This window comes from Melozone crissalis, unplaced genomic scaffold, assembly GCF_028551555.1.
Source record: "Melozone crissalis strain CALT ecotype California unplaced genomic scaffold, PUWL_Pcris_2 ptg000033l_1, whole genome shotgun sequence".
NCBI lineage: Eukaryota > Metazoa > Chordata > Aves > Passeriformes > Passerellidae > Melozone > Melozone crissalis.
The window spans coordinates 13,761,303-13,784,317 of NW_026535811.1; the positions used below are offsets into that span (position 1 = coordinate 13,761,303).

Genomic DNA, 23,015 nt, shown 5'->3' on the forward strand with positions numbered 1-23,015 from the left:
TATAATGTAAAATATAATATATTATATATATTACATATAATGTAATATATATTATACATATAATGTAATATATATTATATATGTTATCTATATAAATATATAATATATATATCTATATATAATATATATTTATACATTATATATTATATTTGTTATATATTATATTATATTATATATATATAAAATATGAATTATAATATCAACCATTCTATATTTTACTTACAAGATTAATAGATAAATACATTGGTCATGTTGTGAGGGTTTTTTTAAAAAAAAACAGCATCTTTCCCAGAAGAATTCAGTTGGAAAATATTATATCAAAAATGTTTTTACAACGAGAATATTCCCCTGGGAACTTTTAAGCTACCCTTCTCCACTACAGAAGGCTGGAATTACAAGAAAATGCATATATTGTGGTACCTTCACAAGTATTACCTGATGCCCAACTTCCTTAGAATGAGCAAAAGGTCATAATTTTAAAAAAAAAAATGTTTTCCCCTCTCTGTTTGAGCAGACTCTTCACAGAATTGCTTTGAAACCTTCCTTGTGTTTCAGCACTCACCCCCAGCTCAGGCAGGAGCCCTGCAGGCTCACCTGGCTGTCCCCAGCACCTTCCTCACTCACTCAGCCACTGACACACACTGTTGTGCCTGCAGCCACCCATCATGAAGATATTTCCACTGGTTCCCATTTATCCTCCTATTATTTGTGGTTGCACACATAATAGGAGCTGCTTTGTCTGCCTGTGTAGTAAATTTGTCTCATTGTCTCACAACCTCGCTGTGAGAAGCTGTTAGGATTGATTCACAATAGGGCCAACATTTCCATCAAGCAAATATCATGCTCAGCACCTGACAAATTGTGACACTGTTTGCAAAGTGACTGAATCAGTAACAAAAAGCTCCCACAGCGTGTTTGGGTAGGGGTGGCTGGGAATGGGGCTGGGAAAGGGGATCCCATGCAGGAAACAGGGGCTGCTGTCCAGGCACAGCTGGGACACAGCAAAACCCAGCAGACCCCTGTGATTTCTGGGCATGATGCAGGCAGGAGTGGGCAGGAGAGCTAATCTGCCAGGGAGCTGCCTCCTGAGACAGCAAGCTGTGTCTCCTGCAGGAGAGGAATCCACATCTTTCTCATTTTCACCCATTGGATCAAAGTGGGTGGAGTTTATTTTACCCAGCTTATTTCTTCCCTCTTCTCTTTCTCTTTGTATTTCACATCCTTATTGGCTTCTTTCAAGCTTGGAAAAATTTTTGTTATTAAGTATTACCCAGTGTGCTCTAAGCACAACTTTCCACCCTTCCTTCCCCTCCTCTTATTTTGTAATTGCTGATGACCCACTGAAAAGCCTATCTTTGGTCATCTGGAGGATCCAAAACTCTGAGTGGGTTGAAATAATCAAATCCTTTTTTTATCACCTTCAGCTCCCAGCACAAACAGATGGGAGAAGTAGACACATGGAGCAGGCCCACATCCATATCCTTCAGCAGGCAGTCAGGCTCAGCTTTATGACTGATAAGATGCACAGCCACAGAGGATAGCAAAATAACATCACTGGTGGCAGAAAGAAAAGGCCATTTGGTATCTTGGCACTCTGCGTGTAAAATGGGATGATCTCCAATTTTCATGAAGCAAAAGACTTGAGTAATCTTAGGACAAAGGCCAAAGAGTGAAAAGAAAATGAATTACCTTCTTTTTCTGCTAGGTCACAAGAGGGGTATAATCAGAGTGTGCTGGAAGCTCTCCCTGTCTCTGTCTGCACTGCACCTCTCCCTGAGCAGAAGGCACTCCCTGCCAATTAGGAAATGAGGAGGAATGAACCCAGCACTTTCAAAGCCATAGGTCAGTTCCTTTTTTTCCTTCCATTTCTCTCCCCAAATTACTCATCTGATGTTCTCTTCCCACAGAAGAATAGCACGAGCTGTGAAAGGAGAGGAGCCCCCAGCTCAGCAGCTGTGTCTTACTGGACCAGGTACTTACACAAACACCAAACTCAAAGCCTTTCTTCAGAAAGAAGGGAAATTGGAATTGGAAGAAGCTATTGTATGGGCAAAGGACAGCTTCAACCTATCATCTACTGATGGCAAAATCACATTTCAGTGCTTTCCTTTCTGCACTAAGGTGGTGGGGATAAGGGGAGGAGAGGAAACTGAGCAATCCAGGGATTAGGGAAAAAATGCCATATTGCCCATCCAAGAGATCAGATTAGGTTTTGTTTTAAATTCCCTGCTATCTGATCTCTCACATTTTCACCAGACATGAGGTGAAACTTGGAAAGAATGTATTCCTTCCTCTTGAATACGTGACTCTAGAAGATTACATATGAGAAAATAAAATTACTTGTGTGTCATATTAAACATCTCACCCAGATGCAGACAGAGATAGCTCAGCTTTGTGTCCTTCATTTAAAAATAAAATAGGAAAAATTAGCAGAATTTACTCCACTCAATCTCTTTTTTGTTTTTAATCATGTGTGAGATTTTTCTAAACACATTCTTTAAAAGAGGAGCTCACAAAACACTCTCTCTGGGTTTGCCCTGTCCCAGAGAGCATTTCTTAGAGTGCTTCTGGCTTGAGACTGCACAGAGACTTGGATAAACACGCATAATGCTTGGCTTATGGTGTTGATGGAGTCTGGGGTCTGGAAAGCCCAGGCTGCTCCCAGAGGGAAAGACAAGCAGTGTCTCCTCTGGAAAGCAGGAAAGCTGTGCTTCTGCCAGCCCTCCCTTTGGGGGGTACCAGAGCCTGCCAGGCCAGACTGCCTGCAGCCATCCCTGCTGAAGGTTATGGGGTTTGTCCCTCTCAAATGGATTAAGGTTTGATTGGTAAGGGGATTTTTGGGGAAAGAGCTGCCACTCCTATGTCACTAGACTGAAGGGGCAGTAGTTTCTAAACACCGGATGTAAAATCTGTGAGGGGGCATCTTAACTGCTTCATTGGTCTCAATCCAGCTCCTAGCTGCCCCAGCATCACAGCCAGCATTACTCGTCCTTCTCTCTGCTGAAAAAGGAGGAGCAAAGTGCTGCCAAGACAGAGGCCAAACAACCCAACACTCGGTAATTCTGCTGTTCGCGCTGGAGCACGGCACATTTATCAAACCGTGATATGGTCCATATCACACTCAAGGAAATGAAAAACACTGCTCTGCTGTTTGCTGTCCAGGATGAATCAAGATTCACAAAGCCAAAAGAGAGTCCAGGCAAGCATCACAGCCCTAGCCTGTACCCAACCCATTGGGAGCCTGCTCCAGCACTGTTTGTTGTGCATCTCTGGGGCTTGTCAGACACCTCTCAGCATTCCTTCAATACCTGAAAAAGCTGGGAAAAAATAAAAGCTGAAAAGCTGGAGGGGGTAACTAGTGCCTCTTCATTTTTGCCATAGGTTGGTGTTGCACTGACAGAAAGAAGTCAAAAACCAGTCTCTATTCCAATTACACTTTAAAAGAGCATGCAACTCCTCTGCAACACAGCCTAGCACTGCAGGGCTTGGAAACTCCCCACATTGCAACTCTAAAGGGGAGAAGGAGGCAGCTCATGAGAAATTGATGGTAAAGAATCAGAGATAAAGCACTGTGCTATAGAGCTCACACTAACCTTGCAGGCAGGAAAAAACAGTTTGAGCAACCTCAATAACTTAAATCCAACCTTGTGGAATGTGAAACCCAGTGTTCATGTAGTGCTGTGTTCTTTGTTCATTGTACCATGGGCTGCACAGCCCCAGGTATATAAATAACACAGAGCACAGGGTTCTGGGTGAAGGCAGGGCAACAAAGGGAAATTATAGAATTAAAAGGACAGAGAGCAACTAAAAAAATATAGAAAGACATGAATTCTCTCATGGTAGACACTGGCCAGGGACAAAACTACCTGCTGCAAAGCCAAATGCAGTGCCCTGCAAGAGAAGTGACACTTGCAGCTGTTGGCTACCTGCAGAGACAGAAATGGAGAACAAGGAATAGCTTAAGTTCTTTTCACTGACAGAAGGCCACCCACAACCAAACATGTCAGCTGCATCAGTACTGTTGCTAATTCCTTCTTCAATGTCATTTTAAATCAAGCTAAAAGCTGGAGGTGACTACAGTGCCAGAAGCAAGGGTTCCTACAAGCACAAGCAGCTGGCAAGGCGCTGGTACAGGATATCCCTTGAGGCGGTAGCATCAAAGGCACTTATCTGTTGTTTCCTATCTGCACTAGGGTTTTTAAAATGCAAATTCTCTCAGTGTCTCAACTTACAAGTAACCTCAAAACTCATAATGAAACTTTATTCACATCTTTGGCATTTCACTTACTTTCACAACAGAGTCCATTGCCCTCTGGGGCTCCATCTCAAGCCCATAGATCAGGCTAACATCAGCAATTAGTAATGAGGCACCTGGCCTGGCATGCACCTTCACGTGGCATTTCACTGCCTTCAGAGCACCTGCAGGATGCAGTGCTCCAGGAGGAATGAACCTCGGTGTGTTTTCACCACAAAAGGATACACTCCTGGGATCACTCACTAATTGGATAAAAGCATCAGAACTACCCCATTGCCATCCCTAGAGGAAACTCATTAGCAACCTAATGAAATAAAGTGATGACAGGAAGGTATTTTCTCATCATCTTTTAATGCCAACGGGCTTTAAAGCTATTTTGCTTCCTCATCCCCTCCTATGGTGCCCAGAAACCCCATGGCACCTCTCAGAGCATCACAGGCAGTCCCCTCTCCTGCATATTACACAACATCAGGGAGCAGTTTCAGAGCACAGAGGGATTCTAGGGTGTTCGACTCACCATCTTTGATGAATCTGTGCAATTGAAGCCTAATCCCTGCTCCACTTGGAAAATGCTCCCCAGTGGGTCAAGCTTCCTGATGAGTCATACAATTTAGAAGAAATATAACCTCACTGCTGAGGACTTTGCTGTTTGGTTTTATGACAGGCAAAACTCATGAACATTTGAAAGAAATGAGAAATATTGAAACAAATTTTACAATTTTGAAATCCTTTGAAGTTGGCGAAATTACAAATATTGAAGCGAGTTCTACATAAGCGTAGTGCTTCTAATAATTATGTCTCTATTAAACATTATAATTTTTTACTCCTTCTCTAAAAAGCATCAGCTCATACCCCCAAACACTTCTGTATCATATAGCCTTAATATGCACATATTTTAGATGCACGTATTAAACACAAACTCCTTAGTAACAGCGAGGGAGGAATGGATAATTTTGAATAAATCTGAAAAGGATATTAGAAAGCAAGACAAAGTATTTGCCCACCACATTTCCACTTCCCACACCTCTGACCACTAAACACCTTCCCCCAAGTCCCTGGGCATTGAAAAAGAGCCCACATCTCTCCTCCAAGAGCTCTTGCACAGAGTCAGACCACCAAAACACCAAAATAATTTATCTATGCAGTGCATCTGTGGCCCAGCTGGGGTTACAGGGCTGCCAGCAGCACCACTGCCCATCAGTGACCTCCTTGCTGGTGCTGCACACCTCATTGGCAGCCCAAGGGAAGGGCATCCTCATCTTCTCATCCCTCTTGTTTAGCCACAGGGGGAGAAATGAAGTGTTCAATTATACCTCAATCTCGAGTACAATTAGACACCTCCCTCCCTTCTCTCAGACTGCATGGCCATTTGTCTACAGCAATGGAATTAGTGTCAGGCAGCCAAAGGGCTGGTGAGCTGCAAATCTTTATAGGTAGACTTTAATGCTATAACTCCATTCCCCAACCCCCCAAAAAAAGAATAAATTGCATGAACCAAATCATGAAACAGCACTTTCCCATTAGGAACTGTAAGCTTTGAACCTAGCTAAGCTTTCAAACAGCTGTTAAATGGAAAGGGATGCTGGCAGTGCCATTCAGAGCCGCGTTGGAATGGAAATCCAGCACTGCAAGGTTCAGGACCTCATTACCAAGGTTTTCCTAGCACAAGTGTTTCAAACTACCAAAGTTCCTCAAAAATGCAGTATAGATAGGTATTGGGAAATACCTATCAGGCTTAATTCCAGAGCACAGGTAAGGTCAGCCCTACACCAGGTTTCTTTGTCATGGACACATTATTTAGTGATCATTCATTCCTCAGAAACATCTAACAAATCCTTCCCTTTCCCCTCAGCCTCTTCCCCAACTTTATGCTTAGCCATTTCACTAAATTAACTGAAGGTGTTGAGACATTCAGAAGAAGAATTAGTGCCCTGTGGCAGCCTCAGGCTACAGAAGATCTTTAAAAAGGAACCCTACCACTCGCTCAATGAAATAAGTCAGAAGCAAAACTTCATAGAATCAAAGAATGCTTTGGTTTGAAAAGGATCTTAGAAATCATCTTGATCCAGCACCCCATCCATAGGCTGAGATAATTTCCACTATCCCAGGTTGCTCAGAGCTCCTTCCAACCTGGACTTGGGCACTTCCAGAGATGGGGCAGGCACAGCTGCTCTGGGCAACCTGTGCCAGGGCCCCACCACCCTCATGGGAAAGAGTTTCTTCCTAATATCTAATCTAAACCCATCCTTTTTCAGCTTAAAGCCACTATGCCTTGTCCTGTCACTACATGCCTTGGCAAAAAGTTCCTCTCCAGCTTTCCTGTAGGCCCCTTTTAGATATATTTGGGTATATTATACTCCAAGCAAGATCAAATTATAATATTCATGCACAGCTGTCCTCTGCCTCTCCCCCAGCCTTCAGGTTTTCTCTAAAAGTTGCAGTTTCAATCCTTTTCTCTTCCAGTCTGTTTTTGGCCTGGATGAGAGGTCTTGCTCTAAGTGCTAGAGTTGAAGATCTGTTCCCACTTTGTCCCACAGACTCCATCTGCACTCTAAAATAAGTCCCTCTGTGTTCCTTTCCCTCTGTTCCTCAAAGTGCACCTACAAAAATCCAGGCTGCCTGTGCTATGGATTGTCACAGATTACAGCCCAACAGGTGGAAAAAGCTGAAACAGCATCCAATGGACAAGAATTACACTTTTAATTTGAGGTAAGGCTGTGGCCAGCACACTAGATTTTTTTGGAGTCAAAAACCAAGCAGCCTCTTCCTCAACACTACGTAGTCTCCTACTTTGTGGATCTCTTCTGCAGACTCAAATGGGGGACTGTGGTCTTTTGTAAGAGAAAAAATTCTGGTGAAATTTAAGGTAGAAAAACCTCTTTTTTCCTAACCACAGTCATCCCAAGCCCAGTGTTTTCCTCAGAGACCAATCCAAGCACTGACTGGAGTAGCCTGTGCCAGTGTGTGGCACACATTAGTCAAGGTGGTGCTGGTGTGAGGACTGTGCATATCTTTATCTCCATGGACAAAATCCTCCCTGAATTCCTTTCTAGGCAAAACACAAAAGACAAGTTTCCAGGTAGGAAAATAAAAGCCTTTAGGAGCTGGCTGAGAGGCAATCAGCTTTCCTGCTCACAAAGTGGGCTGCGTGTGCCTCAGCAAGAGCCTCACCAGGAGCTCAGCATCCCCAGAGAAAGGGTAAAGGGAGAATGCAGGGGCTGGCACAACATGGCACCAGGGAAGGAGCTGCACCCAGCACATCCACACGCGGAGACACAGGGAAACAGAAAGGACAAGCACTGTATAGACAGAAATGAGAAGTGAAACCAGAGAGATGTGGGGGCTTTTAAAGAGAGAGAAATGAAAACCTGGGACACAGCTCTTGGCACTGCCCTTTCCATCAGACCTACGGCCTTTGCCATGAGCAAGCACATTGACGTTTTGCATGCATAAATATGCATTACCTTAGAGAAAGGGACAGAAAAAGGCTGAAAACTCACACACCATACATTGGAATTAGCAACATAATGACAACATAATGTTGTTGTCGTTATGTTGTCATTTATCCTTCATCTTTGTCCCTGGCTATTTATACAGAGCACGCACCAAGGCCCACAAGCACACAGCACACTGTGGTGTGCATTTCTCAGCCCACAGAGGGCCCAGCAGGTTTTGGTGAGAGCACAGATGGTTTTCCCACATGACTGCAACTTCTAAAACACACAGCAAAATCTTTCATGTTCATGTCCTACCATAAAACCACCTTCACTCTGAAGGGACACCACTTTAGCCACACACAGCCCCCAAATACCCAGCACTAACCCACACAGAGACCCCTGCAGTCTCCCTATACAGACATGGGCTTCTCTAGAGATGCTCTCAACATTTTTTTTTCAGATATGCCCCATCCCATGCCACTTTCCTTTGATAAGGGCAACAAATCATAGAATCATTCAAAAACAAAAAGAAGCTGGGGAAAAAAATGCCTCCAGACCAACACTGGACACGTGGGTGAACATGTACTCATATACTTGAGTTCATGCATTACTTCCACTTACAAAGAGCTTTTAAAGAACCAAAACAAGAACTTTGTGAAGTAAGACAATAGAAGAGCTCCAAATTTCTACATACATTGTATTCCAAGGCAAAGTTTCTCACTGACAGTTCTGTAACTGGAAGTGGATACAAAGATGTGAGGCTGCCACTCCTGACTTTTTATTATTATTATTCTTCCCCCCATTCCCCTTTTCTTTAACATCTGTGAAATCTTTTGTCTGATTGTCATGTGTGTACCTCATGCTGCATGTACCACAAAGCAACAGAAAGAGCACAGGAGATTGTTGCCTATCCACATCTCCTTCCCAAAACCTCAGCCAAGTTGCCAATTAAAAAAATTTTAAAATTTAAAAAAACAAAACACCCAAACAATCAAAAAAAATAACCAAACAGAGTTATCAAAAGTCTGGCGAGGCTTCAAGAAGATAATTTCAGCCCCATGGCTCACCCAGGAGAGAAGAAGTGACTACCTGCTCGTTTATTCCAAAGGACTAGAGAGAACAAAATCGGTTTTCCACTTCATCAAAGTTATGTGGCACCTGATTCAGCACTTTTCACACGATGAAATTTTCCACCTGCAGGGCAATCTGAGTGTACAGGTCCGTGCCTGTGCTACACAACAGCTTCATTATGCGCCTTCAGAGGCTCACCCATTCGGATCACTGGTGCACTTATCTCATTTTGACTATGTACATAATTCCATTGCAGCTCATGTGTCATTTCAGTCAGAGTCACCACTCACAGCACCTCTTTTGTGAGGTGCTGCTAAGCCCAGATACAGAAGGGAGAAGGTCAGACACGCTTTAAATTCAAAGAGAGTCCCTTTACTTTGTGCTGCATAGAGAGACATTGATGGCCAGACTGGCAGCCTCATCTCAATGTCAGGAGGGAGCCTTAAATGTCAACTTGATTTTCCCATGGTAGCATTCTTCTTTCTGACTATCCTAGCATTTTTCTGCATTTTGCTGCAGCACAGAGCTTCCACCTCAAAGCTTTATAAATCAAATAGCTTCATGAAGGCCCCCTCATGTACCAAAAACATCCAGTCATCTGCTTTGGGTGGAAACGGCAAAATGGTGATGAAAGTCTTGGGTGACAAAGTAAATCGAGTTACTGTTGCACGAGTGGGTGGTAAGAAGACTGCACAGTCCCTGCCCACAGCTCCTAACAAAGACAGTTGCATGCAGATCCTCTGAGATTAGGCCAGAGAGTGAGAATTATTTCCTTGACATTTGGTAAAAAATAAAAACCCATCCATCATTTTCATGCAGAGTAGCTGCACTCATTTATAGCATTAGAATGTGTTAATATTCAAAGAAACTTAGGTAAAATAAAACAACACAATCAAAAGATCAAAGGCTTGTGTTGGGTGTTTTCATTTTTACAAATGTCATTCAGCTTAAGTTATTTATAATACTTCACAGTACACTAGTGAATGCTGTCACATTTCATAAAACAATTAAGCCTTAGTAATAGGAAACACATCTATTATCCTGTCTATATTTAATATTTACTGAGGAGTGATGCGTGTCTTATGACTGTTTTCATCTCTGAAAACAAAAGAACAAAAATAATGAGGATGTTTTCAAATTTACATTTCCACTTTGGTCCCCATCTGTAGTCTCAGGTACTTAAATGCTCATCAACAGTGACAGGGTTTGTGTAATAAGGATTTCCCAGAATTTCCTTGCCATAACTTTTCCCCCTTCAAAAGCAGTGACAAAACCTGCTCTAATTACAACTGCTGTGCCAGGGCAGGCAAGCAGTTCCTGCTGATGGTGCAGGGGGAGAGGCCAGCTCCATTCTTGCCTTCAGCTGGCAGAGGAAGGGTCGGGAAAGCACGCAAGGCACACCCCAAACAGATCCATTTGGCACGAGGGGCACAAACTCCAGCCAGGAGAACCCAAACCCCCTCCTTGAGGTGCTCTCACAGTGACTCCTTGCTCCAGGAGTGCCCAGGGGACTCGGGCAGCCAAGGAAAGAGCACTTCCAACCTCTCCATCACCAAAAGGGCCAGGCATGGCTCCCTGCTGGAACCCCCTGTCTGGGCAAGGGCACGGCAGGAGCACGGAGCTGCCAAGACAATGCCAGGTAGCAGCACAGGACTCCGAGGTGTTCATTAATTACAGCCCCACATTTGGACACTCCTGGCTCAGGGAGGAGCAAAACCTCTAAAGCCTGCCACCCACTGCCTCAGTCAGGAGTTCTCAGCCTGGTCAGAATGAAACTGCATTTCTCTAGGAAAACTGTTCTCTGCTGACAGGTGTTTGCCAAGCATCACCTGAGCTCTCACAATACGGACATTAAAAATTACAACTTCATTTTTATTTACAATGCCACTAATCAAGATTCCTGGAAATTCTAAATAATAATTAATTAAGAAATTAAAAACCATTTGCGCTATTGATTGTTTCGGTTGGCTTGCCTTGTTTTGATTTTTAGGGATGATCTTTTGTTTGGTTGCGGTTTTTATTCATTTATGTATTACTTTTACTATTTCTTTAAGCTTAATTAAATGACAAGATTGCATTTCAGATTAGATTTTGGAGGTGCAAATACCTGCAGGAGACTGCCAGATAATGCTTTATTTTCCAGGTTTCCTCCTACTTTAGCTTTTTATTGTATATTCTTACTAAGTATCTATCTTTGGTACAATCTGAATTTCTCTTTATATCATTAATTACTTCAGGAAAGCAACTTTAACTTCTGCTTGATCTAAAAGACACCGCAAGGTTCCTCACAAACTTTGCAATGACAAAATAACAAAAATTAAAGGGAAAAAAAATTACCTCACAGCTTTCTGTTCCAATGTCTTGCAAATAATCTGCTGGGTATAGAAATGTATGGGATAAATACTATTCTGAGAACCAAACTGTAAAAAGCATTTCTCTCTGGCAGATGTACATATTTAACTCACTTTTCGTTTTTTCGTTTGCCAATCTTTTCACAGCAGGGAGGGAAACTGAACTTTTGGTTTTATCAGTTTATAAAAAAAAATAAAAGAAAAAAGAAGTTTTTCATTTTGTAAGCCAACGTGTCAGATTTTCAGCAGAAGAGCCAAAACATTGTTAAGATATTTAACTCCTTATGTGCAGGGTAAAACATAAATCAGGGCTAAGAATTGCTGCTTAGCTGCTGGCATCCTGATGTCAGCATCCAGCCATGGAGTGGATGGTTTAAGAGATGAAAAGGGAGATTTGAGAGATGAAAAGGGAGATTGCTACCTGAAAAAGGAGATTTGTGTGGCTGTCACTCTCTTTGGAAGGCGACAGGAGCTGCAAGGGACCAAAGGTTCTGCTTGGAGCCCCAGTCCCATCCCGTCCCATCCCTTCTCTCTGTCTCAGCTGATCCCAGCTGTGGTGCTCCAGGGCAAAGGAAAATCTGCTCAAGGGATCTTCCAGCCACAGACACAGGAGCAGCCACGCTCCAAAGTGCTCTAAAGCCATCACGTCCCACTCAGGCAGGGACAGTGGCACGTCCCCCACCGTGTGTGTGTGTCCCCAGTTCCAGCACAGTGCTGGGGACAGAGCACAGCAAGCACGGATCAGCTCCCAAGGGATCGGACAGGACAGCGAGCCCTGCCGAGTGCCAGCTGCAAGGTGGGTACGGCTGGGAGCATGGGAGCAAGGCCATGGGCATTGTCAGGCTCCCCACCAAGCATACCTGTGCTATTTACAGCAAGTTTTTCCTCCTGCTGGTTTGACTGGGGGACAAACACGCCCACGTTGGTGTTTGCTACACAGAATCGTGACGTGTTTAACACAGCGGTTTCTGCATTTCAGGCTACAGGGCACATCGGTACAAAACATTGATTTCTGAGCATGTTACTCATAGTTTTGGTGCAATTCTAGAGAAACTAACAAGTTCTATGCATGCAACAGCAACGTCAGCTAATTAGAGATGTGTTACATTGAGGATATTTGCTGTTCAACAACAAATTAAAAAAGAAGATAATACCTTAAGCCCAGACTCAGGCAAACTGCAGTTCAATAGCATTGTCACAGCAGAAGTTTTTCTCCTTTTTTTCTCCTCTAACAATACCCTGACCTCCCATTTCACTCCTTCAACTGCCACCAATAGATTTATTCTTTTACATGCATTTTCATGCACCTCTATTATTTTAAGCAAGTTGCAACTGTTGGGGTTTTTTTTAATCCTGAATGCATAAAAACAGCTCTACAGGTGTGTATGGCAATGTAATGCACCTGCATAGAGAGCTCAAAATGAGCTGTTTGAAAGGCTCTGTGAAGCCTTGAATAATTTCTATTGTGCCAGTGGGTAAGGGAGTCCAAGTGCCAATGTAAATAGGTTTTCCTGGACCTAACATAGCCATTTACATTCACAAATGAATTTCAGCACCATAAATTACTGAGGGAAATGGTAGCAATTTAAAGAGACTGGGGTTACAGGGTGTGGAGAACTCAGGGGAGGTCCTCTGTCGAAGTTTTATACTCTTCTATCTATACAGATTTTTCTCATTATGGATAAAGGATAAAGTGAATATTACCTGTAGGAAACCAGCTATAAATGAGGAAAAGGTGTAGAAATCCACAGGTGCAAAGAAAATTTACTTTCTTGCATGTATCTGAAGTCAAGTAGAATGAGTGATATGCATCAAGAGGTGCTTAAGAAAAGGCTTTGATATCTGAAATTTCAGGACTTGTTATATGCTTGCATAGATGAAGGAGATGAGAAGGAGGAAAAAACCCTACATTTCCTCCTAAAAGCATCTAACATGAAACCCTTACAAATACTGACCATGCAGCAAACTTAAAGAATACCCACAACTTTAACACACTTCTCAACAATCTAAACAGCAGAACATTAGAAACAGATTTCACTATCTCCTCTTCCCTACCCATGCCACCCCCAAAAAAAGCCACTAGGAAGACTTATTGCAAACTCCTTGCTTTCTGTCCCAAGAGCAAGCACATGAACAAACCTGTTTTGTTAGCAGCCACCTTATTTCAGCACCTCAGACTTTGCCTTTACCTGCAAGAGATTTGCCCCTAAATGTGACAAGCTAAGAAAACTGTCAGGGTAGAGATGCAAAAGCACCCAGAGCTGGCTGATGCAATGTTTGTTTCAGAGGTATCCACTAAGTTTTCATTCTCACATCGCTCACCTGACTGAGTCCAGGATGAATCATCCCAAACTTCACTCTCACTGCTGGGACCATCAGCCCTGCAGGGGAAAGCCTCTCTGCACACATCAGGTATTATACAAAACTCAGCTATGAAGAGTGTTTAATTACATCATCTGTAAGCCCTGACACATGCAGAGCTTAGACCAGCTCCTAAGTTATCCCAGCTGTAAACTGACAGCACATTGAGCATCGCCATGGCTGGGGAGAGCCTTCAGCTAATTTACCTGGGGCTGGAAACACCCTTTCCTTGCAGGAACCAGTAACAGCTCTGTGTTTTCTGCCCTCCCAGCTGAGAGGGCTCATCCCTGAGCACGCTAGAACATTAGTTACCGATGGCGTGCTGCCTCCACAGGGGCTCTGCAACCACAATTAGGTAACACTCAAAAACTTTTTGGCACGGACCTTCTCAGCCAGCAATCCTTTTGAGCAGATGCTGGCAATTAGCAGCTCCTAGCTGGGAACAGAGGAGCAGACCAGCCCCCCCGACGCAGGTGTATTTACAGGAGGAACAAAAACATTTATTTGCCATCAGACGCGTGAGGCAAAGGCACAGCCATGAAAAGAGAAGACCGTGATTATGGAAGTACCGTCCTGCTCAGGCCCCAGCGGGGCATGTGGCACCCGGGGGCTGTCGCTGGTGGTCCCCAGCCCGCAGCACAGCGGCTCCCCTATCTTGTCTTATCTTATCAGCCGCCGGGGCTTACGCAACGGCGGCGGGCGCGGGTGGGAGCGGGCAGGGAGGGGACACCGCGCTCCGGGAGAATCCCCACAGCCAAACCCCCACGGGGAGCAGCGCTGCCGCCAGAAAGGCTTTTCCCATCCCCTTGAGGAGCGTTTGGAGGCGCCGGGATCACGGGCGGCTGTTTCCACTGAAAAGGGCAAGCTCTAATCCCCAGCCAGCCGGGCAGGAGCCCCGCTCTGGCTCGGAGTAACTCCGAACTTCACCCACGTTCCCCGTCTCGCTCCCCATCTCCCCTGGCGCTCCCGAACCTGGCGGCAGCAGCAGGGCTGGGAGCAGCTCGCTCTCTGCTTTAAGATCTGGGAGAGCTCTTTCAGACTTCGGGATGAAGAAGGAGCCCCGTAGGTGTCAGGCGGGTCCGGCGGTGCTGCGGCCAGGCAGCGGCGTGAGGGCAGCACCGCCGGACCCTCGGGCCGCCTCCCCAGGCATCGAGAGGCGCCCGGCCGGCCGGCACCCACCTGTAGGACACCTGCTTCCTGAAGGTGAGGCTGCGCAGCTTCTCCTCCAGCGACTCGTCCGCCGCCGACAGCCCCTGCTCCTCCGGGATCCCGGCGGCGCCCGCCGCCTCCCCGCCGCCCTCGGCGCCCCGGCAGCCGCCGCCGCCGCCCGCCGCCCCCGTCTCGTCCCCGCCGGCCGCGGGGGGGTTCATTGCGCCGGGGCAGCGGGGCCGAGCAGCAGCAGGAGGAGGCGGGGGCAGGGGAGGCCCGGCCGGCGGCTGCAGGCGCTGGGGGGCGGCCGGGGCGCCGCAGCTCCCGGGGCCGCGGGGCGCGCTGCGAGCCGCGGCGACTGCAAATGGCAGCGCGACCGCGCAGCATCCATCGGCGGCCGCACTGCAGCGGGGCATTGTGGGAAACTCCTGCCCGGCCACGCCCCCGCCACGCCCCGCCCGCCGCCGGCCAATGGCAGCGCCGAGCCCCCGCCGCGCCCCCGCGGCCGCGCCCCACCGCGCCACGCCCCGCGGCCGCGCCCCGCCACACGCACCGAGAACACATTCCCGAGAGAACAACTTCCCATCACACCGAGAACACGTTCCGAGAGAGCATCTTCCCGTCATACTGCGAACACCTTCCCAGTGAACACCTTCCCGAGAGAGCACAGGAGCCCCGGGGCACCCAGCGCTGCCCTCGTCCGCCAATCGCTTCCAATTTGCTCCCCCTGTGATCTCAGTTTGGTGCGCTGAGTCTCAAAGCGCCAGGGGCAGAGACATCTGACGAGCATCACGGTGCCTTTCCATAAAGTTAGTTGTACTCCCACCTTATCCTTTTCTTCATTAGGGGACACTAAGGAAAACTTCAGAGGGAAGTGTCAGCGTGTTTCAGCACAAGAGGTGACAGTGACAATAAGATTGAAAAGTACAGAAAAGGTTGAGATCTGCTGCTATACAGAAATTATTGCAGGAATTGTTGCAGGTCTGCAGTTACACAGAAATTATTGTAGGAATTGCGCACAGACAGTGCTTTGCTTTCTGTATGCAAAAGTTCACTGTGGTAATGAAATCCAAAATAGAAAGACATTTAAAAAAAAAATAAAAAAAGCAGCATGAACAATTACGCTCTACAGAGAAGGCAAACCCTGCAGGAAGAGATTTCAGTAACTCCTGTGCTCCACAGATGGCTCCCCTAAGCAGCCTTGCCTCTTCTGGGTGAGCCCTGTGCCAATCAGGTTCGTGACAGTCAAGAGATTTGTTACACCTGATCCTCACTCCTTTCCAATTCCATTCCCAGATTGCATTTAATTACTAGTGAAGCATGTAAAGTATAATTAAGCAATGTAAAACCCTTGCTTATTAGAAGCAAAACTAGAGTTCTTATGCAGGACTGTAAAAGGAAGGTCTGGATCCTCCTCTGAGCTGTGTGCAGAGAGATCTCCAAACCAGCATGGAGCTCCACTGGAACCATTGGTCCTTTTCCATTGAGAGCTGGAAAGTCTCTGGTTGAACCTCCAGGGAAATCAGCAGTGAATATTCCTTGTGAAAGCATTCAAGTTAAGACTATGTAACAAATATTTTTTGCAGAACTAAACTAAACCATCTTGAGTTGGAGCTGTCAAAGAGCAGTTCAGAGTGAGCCCAAAAGTCATCTTTGAGGATGGGGAGTGGCACCATAGGTCCCTCTCTTATCAGTGCTATTTAGAGGTTTTGTCATTGGTGAAAATTGTGTGGCCTGTTGCTATGAGAAGATGCCAATGACATGTGCTAAAAAACCTGTAACTGCAAATTAATTTTGCACTGGGAGAGCAGAACACTGTGCATCATCTCACAGCTTTATTCTCTCAGCCTCTGGCCCACATGAGAACAGCTCTGTCACCAGCTCTGTGCCCCAGCTCCACCTCCCCCAGAGCATCTGGAGCGCAGCCTAACAACCCATCAGGGTTTCCTACCCCCTCCCCAGTGAACACCCATGCCACTGAGCCACCTCCTCCTCCAGCACAAGCTCTCCTGCAGCTCCTGCTTGTCAATAACCCTTCTTTTACCCACATGACCAAATTTACACCCTGCTCTGGGATCACCTATTTTTCCTCTGACTGCTGCAATTTGCATGACTCATTTGCAACATGAAGAGCTAAATTGACTTCCTTTGCCTTTTTTTTTTCTGAATATGAGCAATTATGAGAGAGTCTGAGGCTCGTGAAGGAAAGCCCTGCTTAGCTATTACACCTGTGGTGGGGCTGTCAATCCCTGTGGGTACAGGAAGGCAGCAACAGTGGAAACTTTGTGGGAGTATCACGTTTGCTCCAAGGCGTGGCTGCAGACACACCACCGGGCCAGGAGGGAAAGCATGAGCACCAAAATAGATTTTTAGCAGGTTTTGCCAGTATCTGGGATTATCATGCAAACAAAAAATCCGAACTCCCAGGTCTGGGTTAAGTGCTGTCAGGTTAAATGGAGCACCTCACCCCACTCTGTGGTGCCTGCCCTGATTGTCTGGGAGAGCTGACAAGGTTCAGCAGGTGGGGAGCTTTTTTTCCTGGGTGGGAACTTCTCACCACACTGCATGCCATGAACAGCAGGGTGGATGGTGGAAATGATGCAGGAGCTGCAGCGAAAGGAGGGATTTCAGCCTTCTGGAGTAAAGCCAAGGGAAGGTTTATTCCATTACTCACATGCCTGTAAAATCCCATTTTGAACACTCCAGTGTGCACAGACTGTGTGCACTGTGGTAAGTTTTATTGCAGAGGGAGGGACTGAAAATTCTTTTTCTAATAGAAAAGAGATGGATATACGTAAAAGGAGATTGGGGAGGAAAAGGATGAGGCAACCTTACTTGTTCAGTGTGCCAGGCTAGCCAGTGAGAAGTCAGTCTGCTTTAAATGCTCCATATTCCTTAAATTCACACAAAATTCATCCCCAGGTCAGCCTCCAACATTCAACTTTCAGGAAAAAAAATACAAAACAATACAAAAAATATAAAACACTTTCAGGGAAAAAAATACAAAATATAAAAATATATTTATACACATAGACATGTGTATGCATGTATCTGCATCTCCTCAAATTGTAAATATTTTTTTTAATGTGACATAAATGGCCAGCTTCCTTTTCCAGATCCACTGTTGATAGATTGGATCCACCCACAGCATCATTTCCTTTTGGACATTTAAAGGTCTAGTGGAGCGCTGCTGATCCATTGGGAAACTGAGGGATGCTGAGGCTCAGCAAGGAGGGACCCACCTCAGCTGAGCAGATCAAACACAGATTTTTATCAAAAAGGTTTTAAAAAGAGGGCTAACCAGACCCTAAGCATTGCTTTAGACAGAGAAAATGAGACAATCCAACAGTCATGAACTTAGTCTTATCTTCCCTCAGCTGTGCCACAATAAAGACAGGGGCCAGAACTTTTAATTTCCTTCTTACTGGAGAGATAAAAATTAGTAATTTTATAGCAATGTATAGAACTTGTGCAAATAGAGTGTAAGACCAATTCAATAATGAAAACATAACCATTTGAAGCCCACAGGGAGACAACACCAAGAAAATCAGAAATCAAATAAATCACTTTGACTTTTTGAGGCACAAGCTCATTATTATTATTCATAAGAAAGGAAATATGCTTTTGTTTCCAGTTGCTATCTCCTTTGAATCACCTTGCTTTGCTTAATCTCGGTGTGATTTGCAGAGAGGAGGAAGCTACCACTGGCTTTGCAGACCAGGAATCTGAAGCATGGAATAAACAGGGCAAGCCAAATTCACCAGCATGCCACAAGCATGAGGCCCATGGTTCTAAAAAAATCCTAAAGCAAACAAATCAGGAAAGGAAGCATCAGGAATGAATCTTCCATGAAATACCTTCAAGGGGGGTGAAGTCTGTGCTGCTGTAACACAGGTACAAACAATAGATAACAGCACAAGGAGAACAATTTCTACCCAAGCATGTCATGAGAGGCATCACAAGCTGCATTTGGACATCCTCCCTCCTGTCCTGCAAAAAAAAGGAGTATCAAAATCCCAGCCTTGGATTCTAACAGCAAGATGCTTTTCTAAGAACAGCCTGTCCTGGATGCTGATAAGCAGGGAGGCTGACAGCTCATCACACAGAGTTTCCCCATTGTGTGGGGGGTTCTTTTTCAGTCACAGGCTCCCTGCAGCATCACCTGCTGTGTGATGCTTCAAGGGTCACATGGAGATTGAGGGGATTCTTAACTGATGGCTAATCACAGGCCTGTGCTTTGTTTGCTTGGAGGAACTGAGCTCAGCTAAAGCTAAGCTGAGGGTAACTTTCCCAATCAGCCACAGTCTAATGATTTTCCTCTAAAAATGCTATATATGTCTTGATGCTGCAAACAAGTGCCCTGGATCAATAGTCCTGGCAAGTGAAACTGCCTCTTTGGAAAGCAAGAGGCACTCAGGGTAGATCCTTGGAGAAGAGCTTCCTTCTTTTTTTCTTCCCTCACTGCCAATTTCTTTTGCTACTTTAACCTCTTTAGCACCAAATCAAAGCATTTCTGAAAACCCACATCGGCCAGAAATTTAGTGCAGGCCACAGTGTTCCAATTTCCACGGTATGCTGCCTTCCCCAAACTCTAGAGCAGCTTTCTCTAAGAGGCCTTGGGAAGGATGCACCAAAGCCATCTCTCTCGCTCCCATTTTCAGTTAAACTGGAACTATTCCTTCCATGGCTAATATTTTCTGTGAAAGATAAATTCTTGGTTGCTGTTCTAGGGATGTATGGTACTCATCTATGAGGTCTCCCTCCCAGTAGAAAACTGGCATAAAACAAATTAATGTGTATCCATGATGCCAGCTCTGCGCAGGGTAATTTTCACATTGGCACTAGGTCATCCATGGTCCAGTTTCCTGGACGACCAACTGTTGTGGTGTTGTGGGTCTCCAGGATGAGGTGAGAGATGAGAATCTGACTCCAAGTTCTCAGAAGGATTATATTAATTATATTATATTATATTATATTATATTTTACTAAACTATAGAGAAAAGAATTAATCAGAAGGCTAGACAAAAATGATAATAAAAACCCACAACTGACCAGAGAGTCGACACAGCAGGACTGGGATTGGTCATTAAGTTAAAACAATTCACATGGAACCAATCCAAGATCCACCTGTTGGTAAGCAACCTCCAAACCACACTCCAAGCAATCAGATAATTGTTGTTTACATTTCTTTTCTGAGGCTTCTCAGCTTCTCAGGAGAAAAATCCTGGCGAAGGGGCTTTTCATAAAATATCATGGCAGCAACCAGCAAAGCCACAGAGTCCCCAGACTGAAACAATCAGGCATTTCCTTTTCCATGTCTACCAAAGCAGCAGAGGTCAGCTGTGTGCCCTGGCTGGATGCTGGGTTTGGCTGCAGGGTGTCATGCTGGGTGCTCACACAGGCAGAACAAATTCCAAATTGCTGCAGAAAGCTCCCAAATTATCTCAGGGGGGAGGCAGGCTAAGGAAAGGAGCTGAGGCCAGCAGAAGAACCCATCCCAAAAAGCCAAAGCAAAAAGTGCTATTTAAGAGTTCACTCCAGTTTGAACAAGCCCAGAGCAGGGAAAGGCCTCACCTTCCCTGTTTGGGCTGTTTGCCCACCCAGATGAGCCCCAGCCAGCCCTGCCACTCCAGGTGACAGCTCCTCAGTGTCCCTGACTGAAGCAATGCCCCCTTGGCATCAGCCCTAATGGGGCTGTAGCACAGTGCTGCACTGAGTGTCATTATCACTGTTAAATGCTGCTGGCCCTGATTTCCACTCATTACTGAGATATAATTCTCTGCCAACCTCAAAAAGGGAAGGGTAAAACTTCAGTAAAACCCCATGTTCTTCCTTTTCTATCACTAAATTACCAGTTAATCAATGGACACATTGCACACGCTGGCACACCTGGGAAAGTCAAGGGCCCAGATTTTTTCCAGTCATCAGGAAATCAAACAAGTAGCAATTGCTTTTTTTCTACAGAAAATATTTATTTGCAAGAAATGAAAAGCATAACATACTTCACTACATACATATTTAGGCTAAAAAAGCAGGTAGTCTGTTCTCTCACAGAATCAGGCAGATGATTTAAAAAAGGAAAAACAGCAATTTATTTCCACCCAATGGACATGTTTGCAGTGTGAACAATCAGGTGGGACTGTATCCAGATGACAGCACTTGTACAAAAATAGAAAGGTCACTGAACACAGACACAGAGTTAAATAGACACGGCAAGAGAATAGAGATATCTGCAGTCAGAAGAGGCCCCAGTGAAGCTTACTGAGGAGTTTTGAGGGAGGAGTGGCGTGCTTTGCACTGGTATCACTGTCCTTGTCATCTTAGACAGTTTTAAATGTTTGCACAAACCTATTCTGCACCCACATGCACAGAGGGAAAGGCAAACACCAGCTGAAGTGCCTTAGGGGTGTCACAGCAGTGACTGCTCTGCACGGCCCAAGGCAATGGAATTGGCCATGGATACTTCTCCTCAAGAGAGCACCAGCAGGTAATTTACCCTTGGAAGGCCTAGTGAATCTGAGGGAAACTGGGATGTACTTGCAGCACCCTCTGAGAGGGAACTGGATCTCACTGTGCCTGAGGGTGGTTAGGGCATCAGTGCTCCCAGGGGCCACCTTTTAAGGCAACTTACACCACTTAAAAAAGAAAATAATAATAAAAAAAGCATTCAAAGCCATAATTCTGCAGACGAGAAATGATACCAGAATACAAAATAATTAGTTTTTTGTACCAAGCCAGAACTGGTCTCTAGAAAGGCCAGACAATCTAGGCACACACACAAAATGACACAGTGCAACAACATTCAGTCAACAATTAATCACAGGACAGTCTTCAGAGCAATTCACACAACAGTTTTACAAGTGCTCAGTGATGTGGAATGTGAACAGGTTTCAGAGAGAAATGCCTGGACTTTCTGCTGCACCAAGCCCAAAGTGCCCTGTGTGATCAGGCAGATGCCTTTATTTAGCAACACTTACTACAAGAAGAAAACTCAAAACTCTGTGGTTTTGATACCTTTTGATATTCACCATGTACATGTGCACAGATGCACACACACACACTCATTCTAACTGTACAGATGAAGAAAGCAAGATGCCATTATAACAGCACCACTAATTAAAGTCTGTTATGGTAAAGTCAGATAAGAGTCAGCAGAGTTCTGTTTTACAAAATTCAGTACCTGCCTCTGCTTCTCCCTCTCCCTCTTCCACTCCCTTCATTATGGACTGCTAAGGCTCAGAAAGATTTTCACCTGCTGTTTAAAGTGGAATATAACATAAAAGGTCAGGTATGCATAAACAGGACTGCACAGCATTAAAGAGCAAGGGGAACAGGAGTGAACCTAAACCTAGCAGGGAACTAATGAAAGAGACTATCCCTGCTGATTTAGGCTATTACTGCTGATTTATGGAATCAAGAACTAGAAGGCTTCCCTGTGATGCAAGGAGTCCCTTCACCTGCCTTTTCTTTCACCCTCTCTGTAAGACAAGTCTACAAATCCAGCTATCCAGCTTTCCCATGTTCTGTTCTCACCTCTTTAGTTGCAGCTCTTGGAGGAAGAATCTAGAGATTGGTTGTAGGGCAGATAAGAGACTACTGCTAATAAAGAATATCCAAACTCCATTCAGCATCAGATCCAAACAGTATCACAAATGAGTTTCCTGCATGATGAACTTTTTTCTACATAGGAATTTGATTCATATATATATATATATATATACACACACACACCATGGTAAAGCAGAAAAAGACCTGACATAAAAATGAGAAAACCAAATTGCAATTTGCCTCTCAATCCTGGAGTCTCCAATGGATGCTGATCACCTAAGCAATGCAGTATTAATCAGGATTAACCTTCAACAAATTCTCTGAATGCCCAATGTCACTTTATTGGCCATGAGAAAGCTACAAGATGAACTGAATCCTTACATTTTCTCTGTAAAGAAGACCTTACTTAACACATACCTCAGTTCATTCCCCTTTGCAACCCCCAAAGTTGCCAAACCGTAATGCTAGAGAGTGCAAAGCAGCAACACATCACAGCACTACAGTGTTGTATAGGCTGGGACAACTTTAGTAGCTACGAAGCACTGACCTATCATTTCACCTTCAGAACACAAAATGTTCCCTTTTTAATTAGTGACTGGAGAAAGAAATATTTTAGTCACCAGGAGTATAAAAATACTCTGTATTCCTCTGTTCTGAGCTGCGTGGGTTTTGAACAATGGCCTCTTGGCATTAGCTAGAATCTAGAGCCCAAATACTCAGTGGAAATCCCTCCCAACGTAGCAATTAGCATCATTCACTCACTTGACCTACATTCTAAAAGTGTCTAGACAGAATTCACCACTGATAGCTTGGAGGGATGGGAGTGGAGAGGTGGGTTGGTTT

At 44.9% G+C, this 23,015-nt stretch overlaps 1 protein-coding gene across 2 annotated transcripts in view; it reads right to left on the reverse strand.

Moving 5' to 3' along the window:
* DGKI (diacylglycerol kinase iota) overlaps positions 1-14,845 on the reverse strand; it is a 200,111-nt gene extending 185,266 nt beyond the window's left edge. Inside the window, exon 1 of one of the 2 annotated variants that reach the window (XM_054281810.1) lies at positions 14,655-14,845. In XM_054281810.1, coding sequence (XP_054137785.1) covers positions 14,655-14,845 — 191 coding nt within the window. The remainder of the gene's footprint in view (positions 1-14,654) is intronic. The other variant, XM_054281813.1, reaches the window with a different exon arrangement.
* Between the last annotated feature and the right edge of the window lie 8,170 nt (positions 14,846-23,015).